The sequence below is a fragment of the Bradysia coprophila genome (genome assembly GCF_014529535.1).
Source record: "Bradysia coprophila strain Holo2 chromosome X unlocalized genomic scaffold, BU_Bcop_v1 contig_130, whole genome shotgun sequence".
Taxonomy (NCBI): domain Eukaryota; kingdom Metazoa; phylum Arthropoda; class Insecta; order Diptera; family Sciaridae; genus Bradysia; species Bradysia coprophila.
This window is the reverse complement of record NW_023503296.1, coordinates 2,357,476-2,381,845: the sequence shown is the minus strand read 5'-3', so window position 1 is coordinate 2,381,845 and position 24,370 is coordinate 2,357,476. Positions and strand designations below refer to the sequence as shown.

The 24,370-nt window shown below is 34.9% G+C and overlaps 1 protein-coding gene and 1 long non-coding RNA gene across 2 annotated transcripts; one reads left to right on the top strand and one right to left on the bottom strand.

Annotated features, from left to right (window-relative positions):
* The first annotated feature begins 1,212 nt into the window (after nt 1–1,212).
* On the top strand, nt 1,213–24,291 carry LOC119067933. The gene is made up of 3 exons (XR_005086064.1): nt 1,213–1,223; nt 13,323–13,325; nt 24,152–24,291. It is a non-coding gene; the product is annotated as an uncharacterized LOC119067933 (long non-coding RNA).
* LOC119067920 (DNA ligase 3) lies at nt 5,552–23,811 on the bottom strand. The gene is made up of 13 exons (XM_037171222.1): nt 23,569–23,811; nt 18,032–18,248; nt 17,744–17,893; nt 15,859–16,024; nt 15,373–15,563; nt 15,105–15,287; nt 12,884–13,038; nt 12,710–12,779; nt 12,312–12,493; nt 11,982–12,102; nt 9,867–10,148; nt 6,163–7,055; nt 5,552–5,749 (listed from the first exon to the last, which is right to left on the bottom strand). The coding sequence occupies exons 1-13, from the start codon at nt 23,703–23,705 to the stop codon at nt 5,644–5,646; spliced, it is 2,853 nt and encodes a 950-aa protein (XP_037027117.1). The 5' UTR covers nt 23,706–23,811; the 3' UTR covers nt 5,552–5,643.
* Nucleotides 24,292–24,370: the final 79 nt, after the last annotated feature.

Below are 24,370 nucleotides of genomic sequence, written 5' to 3'. Positions count from 1 at the left end.
TCACTTGTATTAAGTTGATCGGTGCAATAGGTCCGGCTTCCAAGCAAATTTGTCTTTTGTTTTTAACGCAATTTTCTTCAGCTATTTTTCAGCTGGCCGACTGAATAATTGATTATAAGGCTTAATGTTTCATGATGATGGCGGTGACGCGGTTCAGGGTTGGACGAATCATGAAGGGTGGAAGTGGCCAAAAGCCGTGTTGTTCAGCTGTTGGTGTGATATGTTTTTATGTCTGTTTTAAGCAAATTTTTACTAATTTTCATAATTCACATCATGTCTAGCATACAACCGAGTAGCTTGCAACGTTTTCCACAATAGGATAAAGGCAACAAAAGTTTCCGACCAAAAAAAAAATCATCGAAAAGAATGAACAATTTTGCTGTCACGTTAGAGTTGTGCAAAAAGTATGTGAGTTTTGTCGGTTTTGAATTTTTTTGTCATTTCATATGCACAATGTTTGACAACTTTCATAATACGCAAGAATAATATGAGTTTTATCAAACCAATCCCATGAACAAAACATTTACATCGCGAAAACGAAACACAATAATCTTCATCTGCATTCCGTTTCGAAAAAAGAACATAATTTTCGCATCGGGGTTTTCAATGTTTTTTTTTTTGATTTTTTTTGACGAAACGTAACTGCAAATTCAAGAATATAAACCTACCGTCCGACCCATCTACCCAACACATTTACCATACTTTGCAAATGTTTGACATACTAACCGGCACGTCCTACATTCACATAATATACGAAATGGGACATCATGCACAAATCTATGAAAATACTGGGTTGTATATGAATTTTACATTTATGGGACAAATATTCAAAACAACACCAGTGCAAGCGTCTATTTTGTTATCCAATTCGCTTCCTATTCTCGTTATATTTGTCATTTTCACATACATAGCCGAACAAGCATAATGGGGCTAGTTTCAATGAGATCAAGGCAGAAAAAAGAAATTTGCATATAGATGGATCCTATACGAGTACAAAACATTATATTGTAAGGGTGGTGTGTCTTTTCGGACAAAACTCATACCATGCAACACTGCAAGTTTTCTTTAACATTCAGAGGTGATCATGGCTGGAAAATGGTTGAATTATTAGAAGTTACTATACGCTACGCTTGTAAATAGCTAAACTATTTTAATAGTTACACCCTTACGGTGTGACAAAAAACAAATTATTTCTATATAGGATTTTGGTTCAATAGTATATTGTGTATCGTGTTACACAATGTCGATTTTTGAAGCACGTGTTCTAAGTGGAAATTTCGGACGTACTTTTTGTAGCCAATAACTACAATAGACAAACACCGAAATAATTAAAAAAAAAATACAATTAAGACGCAAAAGCAACGCAACTGTCATTCATTTCGGTACAAGCGCGGAAAAGTATGTCAAATGGCGTTGCCATATATTTTTTGCACCAGACAACTAAAATACGACCAATTTCTCCATGATTTTTCGATTAGAAATGTAATATCTTTAGGAACTCGTAACGAAACAATTTCTTCACGATTTACGGAGCAGGAAAGATTTTGAAGGAATTGTGTAGCTATAGCCATACGATCAAATTCAATGTGCGGATGTTTTTGATTACTTTTTAATTAATTGTTTTCTTGTCTATTTTACTTTACGTTGTTTGAGCACGTTCCAAATTTTCGAACTCGCTTCGCTCGTAACTCGTAACTTCGCTCAGAACTGGTGCTTAAAAATCGACTTTTCCTGTCTCGAATTTTAGCGAAACGTACATTAGCGAAACGTATTCAGAAAAATCCAGTAACTATTTTTCAGAAGACATTTTCGCATATTTTCCGAAGTTTGGGAAAATTAGGGAAAATTCAAGAAAACGTTTTCCAGAAAGTAATCTTTTCATCGACATTGCTACCAAGATCACATTGTGACCTATTAAAGTTGACAATCGCAACAAAGCATTCATTCGCATTGTATTAGCTGTGGATACAAAAGCGTAAATGTTTGCAGCTGTTTTTCCTGTGATTTTCCAGTTTTCCGGAAGTTCCGGTGTCTGATTTGAGCGAGTGTATCACATTCAGCACGACTTGTTGATTTACGTAGTGTCCAAAAAAGTGTTGCGGTATTATATCGTAAAATTATGATGCATTTAACTCGTACGAACGATAAAAGTATCTTCGTCTGCATGTGAAAACTTTAGGGATGTTAACTGAATATATTTATACATTGACGACAACCTAACCATTTGATACGATCTAATACCGTGTCCGTGCTAGTAGACCGCATTCGTATATACATTTTTTGAATTCATAAAAAGTTTTATTTATTTTTCGGATACTTTCCGACATAAATTTATGCTCTCCATGGTGTCAAAAATGTAATTCAGTTTTCCCGGCATAAAAGTGGGTTGTTTTGTTATTTGGTTGGAAAAATAAACCGTTGAAAATTGGACAATCAGAAGCGTCATTGATGGAAATTATATGAAGTGAAACCACCGACTAGAGACTGAAGAGACATAAAACCATTTAGAGAATAATTTTATTGAAATTTATGTTGTCGAATACGGAGCTTTTATTACTCGAAAAAGTATAACAACCAAACACAAAATGTGTCTGTGTGTCGCAGATTTATATTATAAGTAACAGTATATCGCCGTCGTATGGTATGTATATATGTACATAATATAAAACATTCATAAAGACAAACTGGGGAAAACTGAATAAAACTTTTTTGGACAATTTGCGATAATGCGAATAAAACGAATTTTACATAAATCTAACAATTTCGGAGGAAATTTATTACCAGAAATTTGGTCACTTTTGAACGGAAACGATATAAAGTTTCGAATATAAAATTTATATTTTTCATATAGTCAATGTTTGGCGTGATTCGATGAACTTTAATGCTTTCTATTTTTCTTGCTTTTTAGCCCCGTACGAAGTACTGGGGGCTTATAAGATTATTATGCCGTTTGCCACATGTTGAATGGGAAGCAGACTATAGATAACGAATAACCCCTATAACTCGAGTAAATCACAACCTTTTTTTGAAAATTCTTTATTTTCCTGTTTGGTAATGTCAAAAGAAAGGCTAAATTCGAAGATGGGCGATGGGCTTTAACGTTATCCGAAGATTTTAAAGGCTTTTTAAAGGCTACACTTGTAAGTGATACGTCAAATGAAAGGTATTTACAATACAGATCGACAAAAAAAAGTTTATGGAAATTGGATAACCGACTCGTGAGTTAGCGCCCTTTATGTGAACCAGGTATAGGGCGTGAAGCAGTTTTTGCTTGTAGGTCGGCCAAATTTCGGATTTCGACTGTTTTTGCTTTATTAGATAGGTATTGACCGAACCAATCAGCTGACCGGAGCATGAGCTAGGTCGCTTGGAGTGAGCTCATATCCGGCTACTCGGCAGTAGAGTGAACGATGTTTTTTCCTCCAATATCTTCAGTAAATTTTAACCGAATTTCATGATTTTTTTTTGTTTGGATGGTATTGACTAATGCAAAGCGTTACTACTATTTCTGGTTTCCTAACAAAATGGCTGCCGATGGCCATATTGGATTTTATTAAAATCGATATAAATCGGTAAAAATGAAGTGAAATTCATCCGTTTTCGCCAATCTGAGATGCACTTGCACACTAGAATTAGGTCAATTAGTCCTTGGACTGAGGCCGCTACTCGGCCCTAAGTGTTTTTTGCACATAAATCGAGTAAATCTCAACCGATTTAGCTATAATGTCGTAAATTATTGGTTTTATTTGAGAGGTACTTCGAACGGGCTTTCGTAATTGCGCTATGCACAATTTGACTAGCATTTTGGTAACAGACGCATTAGAGGGTTGTAGACGTATTAGGGTTCCGGTCGTATTACGGCTATGGACGTGCTATGGTTACGAACGAAATATGATTACGGGTCGTACGGGGCTAAATCGCAGCAAACGCTCCGACTGTTCTGATGCCTTGTTTTCTCTCAGAGGAGCAAAGAGTCTGGGTGGTGCAAGGACAATTTTTCTCATTTTCGTTATAGAACCCAAATCCAGCAGTTAGTTCGGAGCCGGATCTCATTCGAAATTATGTACCAAAAAGTAAATCGACGATGGTCTAAATATCGTTCAGAGAACATAAATCGATGTAATCGATATGAAGCAAACATCCCATTACGTTTACTATCATCTACACTCACACATACACACTGATATTGTGTTCAAACGTTGAAATATAAAATTAATAACTCATTGCTACGACAAAGGCCCGTTGTTTGAATCCAATTACAACAACCGAACAACAACAACAACAACAACTAAATTTATGTCGAATCTTTCCCCGATTACATTATATGGAAAACGGTTTGTATAAATTACGTTGATTTATAACCAATAAATGGAAGAAACTTTTGCAAATATTTATCTTTTCGATTTCTAGTTCGTTTCTGTTCTTTTAATGTGTTTTTTTGCGTTCCTTCCTTCTCCGTCCCGTTTTCTGTTGATCAAGATAAAATGGAGAGCCAATATGTTATCTACCAGACACTAAAACTATATAATACCTGCCATGTTTGCTGTTAACAATAAAATTAAACGTCTTAGTTATGTTGTAACTTAACGGTGCCACCACCAATTTGGACAACATCAATATCGAGCACACAATCCATTACGGAGTTTCAAGTGATTTTGTGTTTTTGTTTTCATTAAAAAAATGGAAGATTTCCTATATGCCATCGACCATTGACCACCAATTGAACACGGCTTGAGACGTAGTCGTCGTCTTGTTGAACCGTATACGTTTTCAGTCCGAAACAGAATCTGGTCGGTAAATTGACAATTTTTCCTATTATACATTCAAGCTGTGTATTTACTACGGATGGTTATTTTTACAAAGCGTTTGATTATCCGATGGGTCATGGGTTGGTTTTTTTTGTGTGTCTCTATTCCGTTCCACCGTGAACGAATTGTAAATATAACAATAGTTAGCCACGTAAGGTGGTGAGTTTTGCAACTGCTAGATTTAGTGTTGTTTTATGACACGTACAGTGTGTGGAAAATTCTACAGTGCAGCCATAAATGTTACACAGAGCAGTGTATATAATATAATACACTCACAGACACACGATCCGTCGTGGAAAGAGTTTTCGATGTAAAATGCAATTACATATCATTTAAGTGGATGGATAAAAGCTACTCGCTAAAGTTTGTTTGATGAATCAATTAACTTTAAAGTTGAAAAAGCATGGGAAGTAAAATTTACGAAAGTATTTTTTCTGTCCAAAATGTACCGTAAAATCGCTGAAGGAAGTTTAAATGTGTTGTAGTATATATGTGTAGCATTTCGCTGCAAATGATAAAACAATAGCAGACGGAACTAGTTTTTTCCGAGTATACTTTGGTGTAATTATGTTTTGAACCATTTCGCTTTCGATAAATTTCTGCCACTGGTAACATCTCTGTGCTCTGTGTCGTCGAGGAAATACAAAAGTTACTTATGCGTCAGTCATTAAGCTGCGGTAAGTTTTGTATAATTTTATCGAAACTATCGTAGCTCAAATACGAAACAGACGCTTCATGTTCAGTTTAGTTTCGACGTAAAATATTTATTAGAAAAAGAAAATTGGATTTTAGATTTTACAATGATCATACACGAATAAAATAAAATAAAAATAATTTAAATGGTAACTGGGTACACCATTATGTCCAAGAGTTTCCGTTCCTGAATGGAGTCCACCAACCAGCGATAGTTCATGTGGCGACAACGTGGGTTGAATTTTTTCCTTGACATAGAAAATAAGGAAAAATGAAATTCAAGTACGTCAGTAAAAAAGCCGGACTTCTGCTCATATATCATACTCGAGGGGTGGATATTGATAAGCTTTATTGACACTGGATTTTCTAAATAATGACTCTGAAGATTTTCCTAATGATTTTTTTTATCTTCTCATTATGCAAGGAGGACTTTCTACAATTTTAGGAGAATTTTCTTAACGTGTTCCTGTTCCGATTTTTTCAGTTTTCTAATGAATTTTTGGGGATTTTCTTCGATGTTTAGTATGTTCAGATCAAATGATTTTCTAGTTTTCAACAATTTTCAAAGGATTTTCCACGTTTATCTGCCCCTCGATCATATTCTCTGTTAAGGAAACCAAGCGTTTTTTCTGAACACAAAGTTTGTTTTAAGTTAAATTACCTGGCACTTTGGAGGGTTTCTTCGGTTGAATCCGACTTATGCAAGGCATGGGTACATTCTTTGGCATTGGTGGTCTCGTCTCCCCACCACTTTTTGAAGTATCTTAGTTCCTCTGGGCACAGTGCACGGACATCATCACATACGTACAGGACAATATCTTTAAAAATATATTCGTTATTACGGCCATCACTATCCTTGCCCGTCAACCTATCACTCTGTTCAGATTTGACTTTCTTTGCATTTTCAGATTTGACATTCTCCTGTTTCCGTTTCTTTGGGCTGTTGCCCTGCGCGGTTGTTTTATTGTCGATGTCATCGTCACCTTGTTTCCGTTTCTTTCGGCGGTCCTCTTCTTTCGATATCTTTGGGCTATCATCTTGTTTCGGCTTCTTTAGGATGTCCTTTTGTTTCCGGGTCTTTGGGTTGTTACTTTGCAAGGTTGGTTTCATGTCGATGTCATCATCCTCTTGTTCCTGTTCCTTTGGACTGTTTTCTTGTTTTCGTTTCTTTGGACTGTCCTCGTGTTTCTGTTTCTTTGGGCTGCTGCCTTGCAATGTTGTCTTAATGTCAATGTCATCGTCATCTAATCCATCCGTTAACATGTGCAAATTTTGACCGTCCTTTGATGCTTCAAACAAATGCTTTAGCTCTTCTAGACTCGTTGCATCAGAAGCTGACTTATCACTACGCTGTTTCGTAATGCGAGGAAATCTGATCGATATGCCATCCGCTGTGTGAGCATCTGATTTGCTGAATTCGGCTCCAGTGATTTCAAATACTGGCATTTTGAAGGGATCAATTGCTAGCATGTCTGGAATGAGTGCATTTTTACAGCTAAGCCATTTCGGACGTTTATCCGGATCAGAGCGATTCATTAGTGGATTCAATGTTTTCTGCAGAAGAAATAAAGAGGAAAAAGAGAAATTAACAATCGATAGCAGCGGTTTTAATATTTCTTCTTCTTTTTTTGGAGGTGGATTAGCGTGGATTAGATGAAACGAATCCATGCAGAGATAAGGAGAAGCTTATAATCTTCTAGTAATCGCATCGAAGAACAACGCAAACCAGTAATAATATCAAGCAAACAAAAAAAAAACTTTCTTAATCCACACAGTCATCCTCAACCAGCCATAACCATTAATTATGTTATTGGCTGACTGTATTATGTGTTTCGTGAGTACTATGTTGTATATTGACTGATTGAACTGAAATCCACTCAAAGTGTATTAATATAAATTGATGAAAATAGTTGATTAGTTTTGCGTTGTACAATGGATGATGGTGGTGAATGTGAATGGTTGAGTGAAAATGAAAATGGCATTTATGGGATGGGGAAACGGTTGCCCGTTATTGAACTGCAACAACCATTTTACATTTTACGCCTGCAATTTTGATATGCGGTGTTAAATTCGATATTAATTTTTGTTGCATTTCAATTAAATCGTTTTGCTGGTCATTTAACATTAAACATGTGATTATGTGTTGTTGATCGATGTTATTTTTGGATACACCGTTTATCGTCCAAATAAGACGGGACAGGTAATTTCACACAAATAGTGGAATACTGTAATGTGGAATAATTGCTAGTGCAATAATGGAACAGCTCCCCGTAATCGACAGGGTTATTGGTTGTTTTTTTTTTGTTTTTAGGCATGTAGTGTACAGTCTACTTCTAGTCACTGAAATGAGCAGCAATACGCAAAGAAACAATGTCCTTGCGTCTGATACTAAATTTGCTGATTGCTTTAATGTAGCAATGGAACATGGGTTAAGGAATTTATTCTCTTGACAACAGACTTAATTCACTGCTGAACCAAATTATTAAACATAATTTCGAATATTGCTCGGATCTGGTAAGTTTAATATGGAACTGAACTACCGGGTCTGACTCTAACCTGATTTATTTAGTTTTGATCTGACATAACAGTGAAAGGAAAAATGCAGGTAATGCAGGCCTGTGGGATTTAGCTAAATCAGATTCAGATTTTAATTTATAAAATTACCTAACCTTGAACTTTGAGATGAGTCGTTTTTTCCTATTTTAAACTTGAATTTTCTTTGATATTATTCCCGTTCTGTGTTTGTAACTGTTCTCTTTTAGTCTAACAAATAAATGTCTAGATTCAGTGCTTCGTTGCAAGTCGCTTGGGCGTCTCGAAACGAAAATTCAGAAAATTAAAAATCTAGACGTTCATTTGTTAAACCAACTTTATGTGGAAATAATTACAAACCACAACAAATCGTTAGATTTCACGTTTCCACGATTAATCTACGCGAGTGACTGAAAATTTTCAAATTAAAGATTGTTAACGATACAAACAGAGCAAAAGGTTCAGCAAATCGAAAGATAGAAACCAAAAAATGCAAAAGTTCGTTTATCTCCCTTGTGATCTTTAAATTCACAAGAAAAAATTCTAGTCAAAGGCTTCCGCTGCGATTTTCTTCTAGAAATTTTCGACTTCTTGTAAAGTTCTTTTCAATGTTTCTTTCCCTTTAATAAACTCTCGTTGCACCAAAGGATACAAAAACCATATTCAAAAAGTTCAACTATTGACTTAGAGATTACAAAACAACAATTTTTTTTTCCAATTTTGTCTTGTGATAGCTTATTCTCCTGTGATGTTGAATTCAGGGAAAATAAGTTTTTGAAAAGAGTGAACATTCTATTCGACCCATTTTAGGGATATTGCGGTTTTCATTTATAAGTTGACGTATAGCCTGGAAATGTATTAAAATGAATGGGGAGTTCACTTATAAATCATAAGTTATACGTCCATTTAAAAAGTGAAAATCGCAATCTCCCTAATGATCGACTTTTCGGTGACAGTTTCTGTTAGCTATGTCTTTTTTCGTTGAAACAACGGTGGTTGGCTAGGTTCTATTTTTTTATTCTGAATTTTAAAATATAAAAAATAATGTGAAAGTTGATGCAATCTACTTTTGAGAATATTTTTGCTGGTAATAAAAGTGCTATACACAAACCGAGCGTCAGTGATTCGCTGGGGATTCTTTTTTCCTTTTTCGCTTGAACTAAAACAGTTTTTCTAAGATTTTCGTTTAGCATTTGCATCAAATTATGATTGTTTTGGTACGTCCGGGACTCATGCTAAATGCATTCAATTATTCAATTCAATTTACGTTGAAATTCTTTATGTTTTTTGTTATGTTTTATGTATAAGTCCATAACGGAAAAGCTTGTTGAGTTTGATGTTAAAGTGCTGGCTGAATATTTATATTATATATCAAGTAATTAAAGTTATGTACCATCAGTGCATGCCACCATAATTCCAATGTTACCTCAAAATGGTTCAAACTATGAGCGAGACTGAAATTTCCACCTACATAAAGTGGAGAGTCTTGAATCAAGACCATAAATAACAACAAAACAATAAATGTACGCAAAATTTCCTGGATTTTTCATTTCATTTTGCTGTTTTCGCTTGGTAGATACTGCTAAATAACAGTAAAATCTTGTCGTAACAAAATCGATACGCTAACATTCCTCGAAATGATGCCCCTATTATGATGGCATTGAATGTACTGGCAGTTTAATTTCCATTATTTTTACTTGCAAACATTTTAGGAAATTTTGTGAAAATCAGATGAAAATGTAAATGAGGAACGACAGTTCAAATAGTCAACATTGCGATGCTGTTGTTGATCGATGCAAGAATGCACGAAAAAGAGCGAAATAAATAATTCACCTGAAGCTTTTCCATAGCTGCATCATCCAGACCGGTATGAACTTTGGTAACCGTTTTCCATACGTTTCGCGTTTCGTCAAAGCAACCCATCAAGAAAATGCTCAGCATACCACCTTTTTTGCCCGTACCAAACCATGCACCTATCACTACCAAATCCGCCGAATCAGCCATTTTACCATCGAACAAGTAGTCTTTCTTGATTTTCAGCCAATGTCGCTTTCCGGGCTCATAGATGCCGTCCACGTTTTTCAACACAAGACCTTCCAGACCTTTTTGCAGGACCTGTTCAATAAATCGGTGTAATTTGGCTACATTTAAATTTTGTATTCAATTCAGTTTTCTGAAATGTTTGGCTTCGTACACACATTTATTACTATCCATATCCTTGCAATATTTTATACATTGCACGAGTGCGAAACACCAAAGTCATTAAAATACACAAAGTATCTTCTAATACTCGTCTGCTCGTGCAAACATTCACCATTAGCTGATTCACGTAAACAACGCGACAGTGACTTTGGAATACCTCATATTAAAAAAATACTCTTCTCGTCACCATGTCTACAATGGAAGCAGGCTCAGGCAGAGCCCCGTCTAACTAAACTCGAATTTGTAGAATTTGTACGATGCGGTAAATATTCCGTTCACTACTTTAAAATCTCATTGTAAATTGAAGAAAGACTGTGCAAATTTCGCATAGTTTTGCAATAAAGAAACTTAGGAACAAAGGATTTTCTCATTAGCTATAGCCATTTATGTAACATGTTACGTAATCGTGTTGTTTCACTATGTGGCTGTACTTTATTAGAGGTTTAACTTGGGAGAGGCAAATGCTTTTTCAAAGCTTAACTCTAGTACACTGATAATAATGAAAAAACAACCTCCGGCTCCACTACACGTGTGTATATTGAGTAATTGAAAAAGTGTGTTACAGCTTGCCTGTATACGGCCTATGCACTTTTGTGACAGTTCAGCTTAAGAGTGTATGAATCAACCCTGTAACCATATAGAGCGTGTTGTTGAAAGAAATTATTATTTGCAAGGTGGAGTGCACAAAGTATCATCGAGCTGATGGGTTATCGAGCAAGGATTAATCGGGTAAACGTTCTTGGGATAAGCGGGTCGAGCTGTTCAGAAACCTGAAAGATTTGAAACCCGACCCGACATTAATTTAATTTTTAAGACCGGAGAGAGCCAAAATGAAGAAAAATTAATCCGGATTATGGATATCCAATAAGAATATGAAATTTTAAAATCATAGAAAGCCGCCGCCATATCATAAAAATATTCATAAAAAATACGATGATGGTTGATGGTTAAACGTTAAGAGGCTTCGGTGCTTAGCTAAAATTGTAGCCTACATTTATGTGTCTAATATTTCATTTTTGATGCTATCTTTCAATCAGAATGCACTTTGAAAAATGTACGAACGCAATAACGACCACGATTGTGTTAGCTGTATAAAAATAGTTTTGGTTGCAGTCGTTCGAAATTTTCATAAACTGCGCAGTTTTCCCAGAGCTGGTCAAACTGCTACAACCAAATCTATTTTCTGTTCAAAGCTGATACATTCGTGGTCGTTATTGTGGTCCTATATTTTTGAAAAAGGATTATGGCGGAAAGATATCATCAAAAGTAAAATCCAGTATTTAAAAAACGCCCAAATGTATGCTTTTCAGCAAAGCATCGATGCCTCTTAATTTCAAAAATATTTTTATGCAAATGTTTTGCTTGTACAAATTCCAAAGCCGATTCTCTTTCCACACAAAGTGCACCCAACAAATAATTTCGTTAAGTTTTCGGAAATTTGCAACCATCGAAATAGCGCTGCCTCTGAAGGCATTCAATATGGATAGTAACGATGCATTTATTAGAATTTAGAGGCTAGTGACACAGGTCGTGAGACCATGCAAAATTCATGAAAAATATCTGAAAAATTAGCGTTTACATCAGGTTTACATTATGCATGAAAAATATTTGACAGATGGTTTTGTCATTATTTTCAATCATTTTGCATTGGTCTATTTTACAAGAATTTTTCATAACGTTCTCAGGAACTGTGTACTCATTTTAACAAGAATATTTTTGTCAAGAGTAAAAAAAAGGTGAACATACTTTTGCAATCATCAAACTCAATTCCTTTGACGTTTTAATCAAATGATACTCAGATAGTTGAACATGATTTTTAATGGGACGCATATTTTTCTCGAGAATTTTTCGCCGCTCCTGCATCGTCCTGAAATTTAATATTTAATACTTTGAAATTCAACTATATGTCGGTGACAAAAAAAAGTTATATGGAGAATTGTGTACCGGAAGAAGAAAGAAAAAAAAATGCTTTAAAATAGAATAAAATTAAAAAAATTACTGTCGTGGGAAATGCAAAAAAGGGCTGAGTAGTTATTTTTAAAACATACGACATGAATAAACCATGAATTTTCATACTTTTTGGTACAATCCTCGCCGTTATACAGCAAACAGTCGAAAACAAACAAGCAAACCTCGGCTGTTTGGTATTCAGTTTTCTTGTGTTTCCCAAGTGTCCCAAAGGGTAATAGCTCTCCACTCGTTGTGTCAACTACAATAATTTCTGAATCCAAAATTAAGTCGTCTGCATTGGGGAATGCCTAGACAAAAGAACAGAATTGTTTTTTTTTTTGGTTTTGTTGTCGTTGTGTTTCCTTGCAGAAAATTATCGCATTTTTCGGCATTTTTTTTGAATAATTTTTTTGCAAACAGACGAACATTAGTCTTTACGCCATTTCATTTCCATGAATGCCGACAAGATTCATTGTAAATTTAATTAAATTTCACCAACAAAATAAGCAAGCACACACACTCACCTGAGGTATAAACTCTTCAAGTCTCTTCGTTTTGTGTTCCAAAACCGGTTTCAAGTTCCTTGAAAAAAATCTGTGGAATATAATGTAAATTCTCCGGTTATGCTTACAATTTCATTTACACATCCCCTCCGTACATGTATGAAGAATAAATATAACGGAAGGAAAAAAACGCACTTAAATTCATTTCCCTTTTTGTGCAGCTGTAAACGTTCACCATCGTATTTTATTTCGCTGTATATACCTGCCGGGCATTTTTCAATTGCTTTTTCCACAGACTTGCATGCCTCAGCTAACATTGGACTTATGGGACACATTAGCTGCACCGTATTCTGGAATAACACATTTCGAGTTCGTTTTTTTTTTCTTCGTTATGATGAGCTATTATATTAAATAATAGATAAACGGTGTAGTGGAGATGGGGAGGGGACATACACTACTACTGCATACAATGAAGACATAGAACATGCAGACGGGAACAACCAAACGAAAATTAGGTATAAAAACCATTTTAATTAGGAAATTAGTTTTTATAACGAAAAATCTCGGATTTCAATGACGGTGGAAGGAAATGGAAAAATAATTTTATAAAATGAAAATGAGTTGTACGTTGTAGTCGGTTGTAGGGTCTCGTTTGTGGAATATTTTAGCATGAACCATTATGGCGCAATGTGTATACACGCTTCTGGGAGACCACAACATTATAAAACCGAAAGGAAAGTTTTTGCTACGTACAAAACGACCATCGGAATTATTCAGATGTAAGGCAACAAAAGGCCATATATATACGTTGATGATGCAAATAAATGCAGTAGAGATAATGCAAAAAAAATGTAGAATATGGAAAACGGACGGTTGTGATGAAAATCTGAAACGTATATTTGCCTATGTGAAAATAGTTGTGCAAGTGGTTTACATTTGTCTCAAATCAGGTGCAGTGGAACTTTTTTTTTCAAGAAAAAACGTTTTTTGCTGCGTCCGAGCATGATTTCCAATTTCCATTTAATACAAATTTGTGGCGGTTCAAGAAATGAATTGTATGTTTTTTTGGATCTGTTACCGATAACGAGGACAACAAATTAATGACAAACTATGACCCGAATGTGGATTTAAATAGCAAAATTCATGATAACATAAATGATGTAGAAGATTTTGCATCTACCATGAAACTAGTTCGATCAAAAGAAGTAATAGAATGCGACCACAGTGGGAATTTGAATCTTAAAAATTATATAAAATTCTTAAAAAAAATCCTAAAAATTCTTTAATTTGAATTCAAAAATTTTGGTATTTTGTAAGAATTTTATGGAGTTTCTAAGAACTAAATTTCTAAAAATAGGCCCTGGACCCGACAGTTAAACTGTCGGTTCGGTTCCCACCAAAGTGTAAGAAGGAAAACATAGCCAATTTCATATTAAGTTTTGAAATAGCTATTACTTACTTCGAGGTCAAAATCAACGTCAAAAACAAACTAAAAAAATTAGATTAAAACATCAACCATGGATACCATTACAATTAGACTGGGTAAACTTATAGTTTTCTACAGAAATAAATCTTGTTGTACTAGATTCTAGTAGAATCTGTTGCTTATCAAAGTGTTTCATAGGAAACCTCGGTAGAAGCGCCACAATTTTTTTCATTCTTAGCGTTTTGTTTTCTGGTGTAACAATTTCATTCAAATGCCATGGCAATGAAGTTGGCTCACAAAAAAATAGAGTGCTCATGAAACATACTAGAAATGTAATAGAACTTTACAATAATCTAGGATGTATTAGATTTGAGATTTAGTTTACAAATAGCACTTTCCTATGTGACTATATCCAAATTTTCGTGTTTCGGATGAATTTTTGTATGGCCAGCAAAAAATGTACTAAATTTCTGGCAGTTCATTGCTGGAATCCATGTATTTGCACTAACAAGGTCTGTTGATGAAAATTCAATGCATGTCTACTTCATTTAATTGTAGAACCATCATCATAAGTTTTGGTAATATTTTGACATTGGAGTTGATAAAAATCTTGTTTTATATACCGTAAATCCGTATCCAAAGCCAATGCTTATGCTTATATGGCTGGTAGTAAAAAAAATCCGTCTCTCTTCTCTCTTCAACTAGTTTAGCATTTTGTCAGACTACACTTTGAAGAATCATGTAACAAAGGGAAATTGATAAACTGAAAATGTTGTGCATTCCTTTCAATACAGACTTATGGCATAGGTCAAATCAGAAGAATGTTAAGAGAAAATTCTAAAATCCATTCGATTTTCTGATGTGGTTATAGAGGTGTGAGACACTCATGAAATTCCTGCCACATTTTTGCTTTTTTGTTTGATATGGTTTTTAAACAGGGGTTGGGTTTTACGAGAGGAAAAGACTTTTCTGAAATTCTGTCCAACTTACCTTATCGATTTTCGCAGCTTTTGGATGCATTTTCACGTCACAGATATTGTCGCCATATTTCTGTATCACTTGCTTCAAATTCTGACTGGTCTGATACGATGGATATGCATCTTTACTTAAAGCGGCAAGAATGTTCTTCGGTCCAGCATTAATGCGAATATCGTGCTTAATGAATCGAATAATCTGACAAAAGTTTAGAAGAAGAAAAAAAAAAGTTTTTTTTATTAAAGAAATACACCAAAACGACAGCCAGTCAAAATAGACAAACCATTTTCAAATCATTTGATGTACAGCGTCCTGCAATTTTTTGAAAATGCTCAATTTGCTCGTCTTCCTTTGACAATTTCGATAATTTGTTTAAAAATTCATCCACATCATTCATAGTCAAAGAACTTTTATTGGCAGGTCGGATGGTTTTCGATTTTTCAAAATACACTCGTATACTTTCGGATACATCGCCTGTTTACAAAAAGCAACATCAAACAATCAGTATTTACATCCGAACATTTGCTATACGTTTATAATGCTGGAGTAGAATAGAAATGGTAAAGGAAAATGAATTCATTCAAAATGCTCTTTGTGCAGTGCATATTATACCGATACCGAAATATATATGGAAACAATTGGCTACAACAAAACAATGTTTGAGTTTCACTTTTACGACAAAGAGATCGACAATTGATTCAGAATGACTTGTATTGGATGGGCAACATGGGATGTGGATTGAAAATTTTAATATTAAACTCAATATTACCTCTCTCAAGATGGGCTGCCATGTCGGATTGATTAACATTAAACAATTTCGAAAATAATTTAATTAGCTGCTTGCTTTGAAGATTGTAGATTTGCTTGTCGGCCGTTGGCAGCAACATTTTGATCCACAAAAATAAATTGCCTTCGAATTGTTTGCCATTGGAGCCCTGTGCGGCGATGCGTCATGGAAATATGGGGAATTCATTGTTAAAATTGAATCGGTATTTATGTAAATGAGCCGTACTTATTATATGAAATGTATATCTGAATTCAAATTGAAATTGGGAACAACGTCCAGCATTTTCAATAAACTTTACTATCCGATTGTTTGATGTTAAATAAACAAATTCAGTCGATCTTATGATAAAATTTTCGAAGTTTTGGTCTCCAAGGGAAGGTATTTGTCTGAGTATAAACTGAGTTACAAACTAGAGATTGATTCAGATGAATTTCGAGTGCGATGTGAAAATCTATGTGAGATTTTTCACGAAAAGCCATGAGAAGCCATGAAAATTAATCGTTCTTTTTTCTCCAAGAGTGGAGAAAAACTGTCTTTTGTATAATACGTTTAACTTCAAAAGTTGGTTTCGAATTTCGAAAGTTGTTTTAGAAAATGTTAAATTTGTAGTTCGGCTCTACAATCATATTATACCTTAAAAACGGCCTTTTTACCAAGGCACAGTTTTTTTTCCTACACCATGCCGTTGAAAATATGCGACGAAGTAGCAATATTTCAAAACTCGTTAGGAAAACAAAGTTCCATCTCAAAGGAAATTCGTTCTTGTGGAAATTTCGTATTTCACTAGGATATGTCAAGCAGGATTAACAAAATGAAGAAACGAAGAAATTTTCATCAAATAGAAATCGTCTTAATTAACTTCTGTGACTCGTCATTTTGTGTTGATTTCTTTCGATATTTCGTTGCCATTTATCATTTACGCCGTCGACAACCCCTTTGTCAAGTTTATGGTGGTGACTATGTATAACGCTACAATAAAACTGTAAATATTTCGTTGCGCTGCATTTACTTGCTCGAATAATAAATTTAAATTTTGTTTTTGCTTTCTTTCTATAAACGAAATTCCTTTATTGTATGCTAATTTTACATTAGTAAAATGTGCGCCGAATAGGAATGAGAAATTTCAAGAAAGTAGAAAGTTTGCTAAGAAGCACCCACAAGAGTCATAATTTTTCTATTACCTTTTCGATACTAGTATTTTTCGCGTTCTCCCAATTTTAAATAAACTTGAATAAGACCGAGGCCCTTTTGGAAAGGCATATGTTATCGACAGCAACAACAAAACTGAGCGGTAGACTCTGTTTAGTGTAGTCTTATTTAGCAAAATGTATGTCAAAACGAATGGAGTGGGAGATTTTACATAAGGTGATACCTTAAACGAATGAAGTAAAAGATTCATGTTGCAGTTTTTATAAGTTTAAGAACAGTTTCGACCGTTCTCCTGTACTTTCCCGTACGTACGACATACGTACACCTTCATTTTGATTCGCATAAGTAGCACAAAACGCATTCCAATTCAATTTCATTTTTTTACATGCTACATGCGTCGAAAACCGTACTTTTCATGTTTGAAGCACGTCTTTCGACGTCCTCAGCATGTAAAATCCATTACATAAATCGGGATAAAAGTGAAAAGTCTCGTTCACTCGGCCTCGACTCGGATCAACAAAATTCACACGAAAACTCTACTTTTCATCTTTTTATTACGAGTCACTATTAATTTGATATCTCTTTAGTGCGTTACAAACATTAAATCAAACAGTTCCCACAACATACAATTCAATGGCTTTCATTTACAAAAATGACAATCATAAGATCAACTCTATTCGTCATTATTTCACCAAACATGAGATCGAAATGTACTTACTTTCATGAAAAATCGATTCAACGTTGCGGTCTTCTCCAAGTAGCTGCTTTCTTTAGCAAGTTTGTCGCATATTTTGCAGAATTCCTCGAACTTGTTATCCTCGCTGTTTTCTCGAAAATTCTTGCCAGTCCATTTTGCATCTTTATCAGACTGCGAAATATTTCCAAGAAAAATAATAATAAGAAAATCAAACAAAAAAAAGCCGCCACAAAACCCGAAAAGGGGAGAAAGAGTAAAATCTTGTAATATGCAAAAAAATTGAAAACCAACATATAAACAATTTCTTACTTTATTGCTAGTGCCTGCAGCAATCGATGCTCCACTATTTTTATTGAATTTCGGAAGTTGTTCAAGTTTCTCCATTATTAAATCCTTATCTAAATCGCCGATAGTTTCCCAACCACTTATATCATCAATTGTTTCAATAGTCTTTGTCGTAGCCCTCTGGGTTTTGAAACTATCCAACAGACAGTCGATATGGTACCATTGCTTCATCAGACCGGAACTGTAAATGTGTATGATATATAACTCGTACAAAATACAATGCAGCAATGATAATCATTTTGGGATATATTGATGATATAAAATTGAGGGCATTGATCGTTTGTTTAGTGACTGTTGAGGGAGAAATAATTATTTTCCTTTCGGATTGGCAGTTCAAATATGATTTTATGGTTTTCGAGATTGGGTTTTCGATTTCAGATTATTGGGTGGTGTGAACGAAATAAACCAAAACTGATTTTATTGAATTTTGTGGTGAATGTAATTCGTAGAAGTTTTGTAGTTTTGCTAAGATTTTCCCAGTAAAGACGTATTTATTTACGAAAATTTATGTTATTAGTTTCGGATTTATTGTCAGATTGAATTGTCTTTGATTTTATTTCAAAACGGATGATGAATATTGTACGTAAAAGTTAAGTTTTGATTACTTTGTTTTGTGACTGTTTGAGTTTCAGTTCGAGACAACTTTGAGTTTAGGAAAGTTCGATTGTTCCGTTCTACTGGGAACACGGAGAATCAGAACATGAAATTATCAGCAATTGTTTTAATGAAAGTTTCTACCAGCGTTCACGATAATCAGATAATTCATCATTTCTTGTGCAAACTGGTACACATGAATATAATCGCAAACAATCATGTAATAATATTATGATGGTGTTGAAAGATATGCTGGCGCTTAGCTGCATCAATCTTGTGCATTTAAAGGGGAGAAAAAGGAGTTTTTCTACTTTAAAACAGTCACCATCCAGAGCTTCTTATTTGAATTTTTTTCAGGAATTATTAAGAATTTATAGAATTTACAGAAGAGGCGGAAGAGAAGGTTTTAGTCAAAATGCACAGTAAATTAAAGATAATGTTTGAACGAATTGGCACATTGAATCATTTGTTGAGATCAACTGGTTACTTCAAACACAGAGACCTGTTAAATTCAATTGACGAAGACATTAAAACAACACTTGAAACGATATGCAACTCAAAGTTCAAATGTGACAAATGGGAAATAATTTCATTGCCTGCACGTTGTGGAGGCCTTTTGCGTCAGAAAGTCTACAGACACATGTTTACCGTCATTCATCAGTTCAGTAATTCAGTAATTAATCTCGTCACATCGATTGATCCACAATTATCAGATGAGACAATGATTGCTGATTATACTCTGGCAATGGAAAATTGGTTTACACGTTTTAATTCTATTCCTGACATCATGTCGAGCCAACGTTCGTGGGATAACATAGGCATATCGGAGAAAGTAGCCAATTTGCATTTCAATTCAGACAAGGACAAAGCACGATATCTTGTGTCAGCGACGGTTGAGTCGAATTTCTGGTTGGCTGCACTACCATCAAAACATTTAGGCACACTGTTAGACAACAATACATTTCGAATATCGATAGCTTTACGTTTCGGTTTGGATATATGCTCGCGTCACAAATGTGTTTGTGGAGAGATGGTTTTCAAGGATGGATTACATGGACTGAGTTGCTCAAATTTAAGAATTTTCAGAACTTTCAAGAATTTTTTGTCTTCATCTCCTCACCCAATTCCTGTTTGATAAACTATTTCTTCGATAAAATGCAATTGTCGCATTTAATTCGAAATTAGGTATCGTTCTTAAGTATGTCACGCCGCTATTTGTGTCTCTTTCTTTCACATTTCAGACTGTATCTGGCATCTTATTCGCAAGCTTGACATTTTTATGAATGGTCTGTTAGTACTTCACAAGTCAACGAGTCACCCTTAATGTGAACGTCATTGTCGGAAAATTACAATCAATAAAAAATCATTAAAGCTCAAATGATAACAGCAAAAAGCATATTTTCATTAAATACGTATAATACGTAAGTGGGTGAATCCCTAAAAGGAACAAAAGAATCGCTTGCATTCCCTATTAATTTAAGGATGAACGCTCCCTGACAATAACAACAACTTCACACAAGATGCAATGAAAAGTTATGAGAAGCATTATGAACAACCACATCGTTGCAATTATTCATTTTCACAGTATGATAATTTAAATCAACAAAGTGCAATCGCAAAGCTCTTTGAAGTTGATTCGACTACACTGAGATTAAATTTAATTTTACATTTAATTGCATTCACGTGATAATTCGAAGAAATTAAACATAACTTTTGACGTACGGTTTCTACTAATATATAAATACCGATTCTCAGAAAATTCTTTGTGATCAATTGCAATGCAAGTTATAGTATACTAACGTTATGTGTGCTTCAAACAGTCAAAGCAATTTCGAATTTCGATAAAGTCAATTTCAATGGAATCTCGAAGAAAATTTTGAGTACATATCGAACAGAAAGTAATGTGTTCGTAAAAGAAGAACTAAGGATGGGAATGGGGGGGTTATATATATTCCTAAAAGAAGAACTAAGCCTGAAAACAAAAATCTGACATTTTACAGGTCATGTCAAGGTGTCATTTCATCAAATTTGTATCCATCCACATCTGAAAATTTGGGCCAGGTTCATAAAACTCGACCAAATTTCTTGGAAATAGTATGAGGCTAACAGACGTTGAACTTACAAATTTCAGGTTTCAAGGCAGCGGGGGTTCCTGTCCTTCGACTGAGGGATATAGGTGAATGGGATTTATCAGCTTGTTTTCGGTTATATAACTACAAATTTACTCATTATTCCGTAAAAAGCTTGTTCTAACAATCAAGTGTTTTTATCGTATTTCTCAGTAGCAGGCTCGAGAGTGGTCATAAATAACAGGGTTCATGTTTAAGCTAAGGCGAATCATGACTTTCTTGACTTTCCACAACCAGGTATACTTTCCATTCTAAGCCCGAACAAACCCACCCACAGCTAGTAAAGTATTTTATAAATATAATTTTGACAGACAGGTTTGTTTGAAAATCCAACTGTTTTCTCGTTGTTATGTTTGATTTTCATACAGACCTGCCCTTTAAAATTATCTCTATAAAATACTTATTTCAAATGCAAAATGCTCAGATTGAACATGTCTGTGTGTTTAGTTTATCGGATTAATGTTTGACTGGTTTACGTATATTAACAACAGACATGGTTTGAATATAAAACCAAGATAACTAATTTTAAAACCAAAACAATTATTGACGTTTAAAAACTGCTGAATACGGCAGCTGCACATACGCAGTTATACATTTAAAATATTCTCTGACCTATGTAATAATTTGGTAAATGCATGTATTGAGTTTCACCACTGGTTTGTGGTATTCAATAAATAAATTCAAACAGTGAAATATGCGCTAAACATTTTGGTCATTTAAAAATGCAGAATTTTTGCACCTAGTCAAACTACCGAATGGTCTTTTTTTAATTTACCGCAAAAATGACAGCTAAATTAACCAAAAAAATAACAATATGAAAGGTAAAAACAACCACTACTATGATTGTATTGCGTTGTGACGGTTGATAAATATAGATTTTCATGTGTCGGGGCCGAAAATGAGGGAGTTTCGAGATTTTTCTCGGGTTTTCGACCCCTTACATGAAATTTTTTTTGAGTATCTGTTTTGGACGATTGATTTTAGGCACTTTCGCATGTAGCCCTCACTTCGTTCGGGCCACAACTCGCGAAATTGCCTAAAAACAATCGTCCAAAACAGATACACAAATAACTATTTCATGTGTCGGGGCCGAAAATGAGGGAGTTTTGAGAATAGTAGATTACATTCGATGCTGCGACAGTAATTCATTCATTAGTTATTTGTGTATCTGTTTTGGACGTTTGATTTTAGGCAATTTCGCGAGTTGTAAGTGCCTAAAATCAAACGTCCAAAACAGATACTCAAAAAAATTTTCATGTAAGGGGTCGAAAACCAGAGAAAAATCTCGAAACTCCCTCATTTTCGGCCCCGACACATGAAAAGTTATTTACGTATCGATTGAGTAGGCCGAAAGAGTTACGTATTAAGTTTTGTATGCTTGCTAAGAGGACCGAAAGTAAAGCTGTAATTTCACGGGGCGAAAGCTTTCGCTTTCGCCCCTTGAATTAACATTTCTTTACTTTCGGTCCTCTTAGCAAGCATACAAAACTTAATACGTAACTCTTTCGGCCTACTCAATCGATACGTAAATAACTATTTCTGTAAAGGATCATTTTCGCCTAAGGGTAAACTGCTATGTAATGTTCAACTTTCGTATGGAATGGGCTTCATTAATACAGGCGAGGAAAAATAAGAAATTACATTTACAATCCAATTCTCATCATTCAATCCACATGCATTACCAATGTTACGACATTTACGTATTATGTATTATAACGTGACTTGCTTATTTTTTCGCACTGTAGTAACCTGGGAATTATAACCCAATGTTATTTGATAGTGACAGGGGCATGGGATTTTATCATTACCATGGAGTCTGTTATCTCGAATTCGCTTAAACAAGAAATAGTCATTTGTGTACCTGTTTTGGACGATTGATTTTAGGCAATTTCGCGGATTGTAGGCCGAACGAAGTGAGGCTTACAAGCGAAAGTGCCTTAAATCAACCGTCCCAAGCAGGTGCACATGTGAGTTTTCATGCAGAGGGCCGGAAACCCGAGAAAATTCGAAAAATTGCCCTCATTTTCGGCCCCGAAGCATGAAAAATCGTATTGATGTATGAATGGAATTTCGAAGAGTCTTGATGCTTTATGCCAATAAATTCATACTGGTGACATTACTTCCCCAACTAGTTCCCCTGACTACCCTGAAAATGCATCATTTATACATACTACGTAACAATACATTCAATCATTAGATCATCGCTACCCGGGATGTAGGATTTTTCATCCTTATTTTCTCATAACGGTTCTTATATGCTATAAGTCAATTTGTAAAATATATATTTACGAGGGGCACGAAATTGTCCGCTATGTTCCCATAACGTTAGCTACCAAAAAACAAAAAGTTATCCATAAAAATAAAATGTATCGATTACATGTGTCGATGAAATAGGTCACAACGACGAAAAATTTCTGAAATATTTCTCTCCAGAAAACCATAATTTTTCACAGATGCAATGCTCGCCGTACCATACATAACATTTTGTCGAATTTTCTTTTTGGCAAGAAGATAACGCTATGCAAAAATGCAAAGCAATATTATTTCAGCACATACGTTTTAACCGCCTGTATATTTTGATGTTTGTTGTTGTCAAAAAAAAGGCACATAAACCATTGCATTACTTAGCGGGAAACTGAATGTTTTCCAGAATGATTTACACATTTAATAGTTCAGAATTTTTGGACGGACTTTTTTCAGTCTATTCTACTTAAAGAGGATCTGCCTATCCGCCACCGAAAATGCGAATTTTTCATGCAATAAAAGGAGTCGGCTTACCCGAAGGCATTTGATACCATTTTAGCAATCCTGATTTCATTATTTTCGCATTTATTTTTGCACCGTTTACACGAAGCCCGACCGGTCTTAGCTTTCTCGATGTGAAAGGGTTTTTCGGATTCCTCTGCGTCTGACATTGTCCCAACAATCAAATGTTACAAAACAAAATTTATCTTAAATGCACAAAAAACAGTAAAATTTAATTCGACATCAACGTTAATTTCACAATAAACAGACAATATTGACAGTTTTGAATATCTTTCTCTCTCTGCGCGCTCCTCGCTCTCCGTATGACAATTTTCATGACTGTTTTGCAGACAAAAGCACCATTCACAATACCACAGTAAATTTTTGTTTTGCGATTCACGCGCTACTATTCAAAAATAGTTATTTGTGTATCTGTTTTGGACGATTGTTTTTAGGCAATTTCGCGAGTTGTAGCCCGAACGAAGTGAGGGCTACATGCGAAAGTGCCTAAAATCAATCGTCCAAAACAGATACTCAAAAAAGTTTTCATGTAAGGGGTCGAAAACCCGAGAAAAATCTCGAAACTCCCTCATTTTCGGCCCCGACACATGAAAAGTATATTTTGTAGCTATTAATAAAAGTCTTTTTTAGCGTGTAATAAGTTTCCAGAACGAGACGAAGGCGAGTTCTGGAATTGAATACGCTAAAAAAGACTTTTAGTCCGTGGTACAAATAATAGTTTTCATATCCGACGGAGAAAAAGTGCGACGAGGTCCTAGGTATGAAATATACATTTAATTGAAACACCGACACAAAACGACATCTATATTAACCT

Bases quoted from the DNA above. Each gene is read 5' to 3' on its own strand.
- LOC119067920 (XM_037171222.1), bottom strand. From the start codon at position 23,705: ATGTCAGACGCAGAGGAATCCGAAAAACCCTTTCACATCGAGAAAGCT. The intron at 16,025-17,743 runs GTAAGTACATTT...ATCGCCGCACAG, and splicing joins TGAATCGATTTTTCATGAAA to GGCTCCAATGGCAAACAATT. The intron at 15,288-15,372 runs GTTTGTCTATTT...AACTTTTGTCAG, and splicing joins CATCAAATGATTTGAAAATG to ATTATTCGATTCATTAAGCA.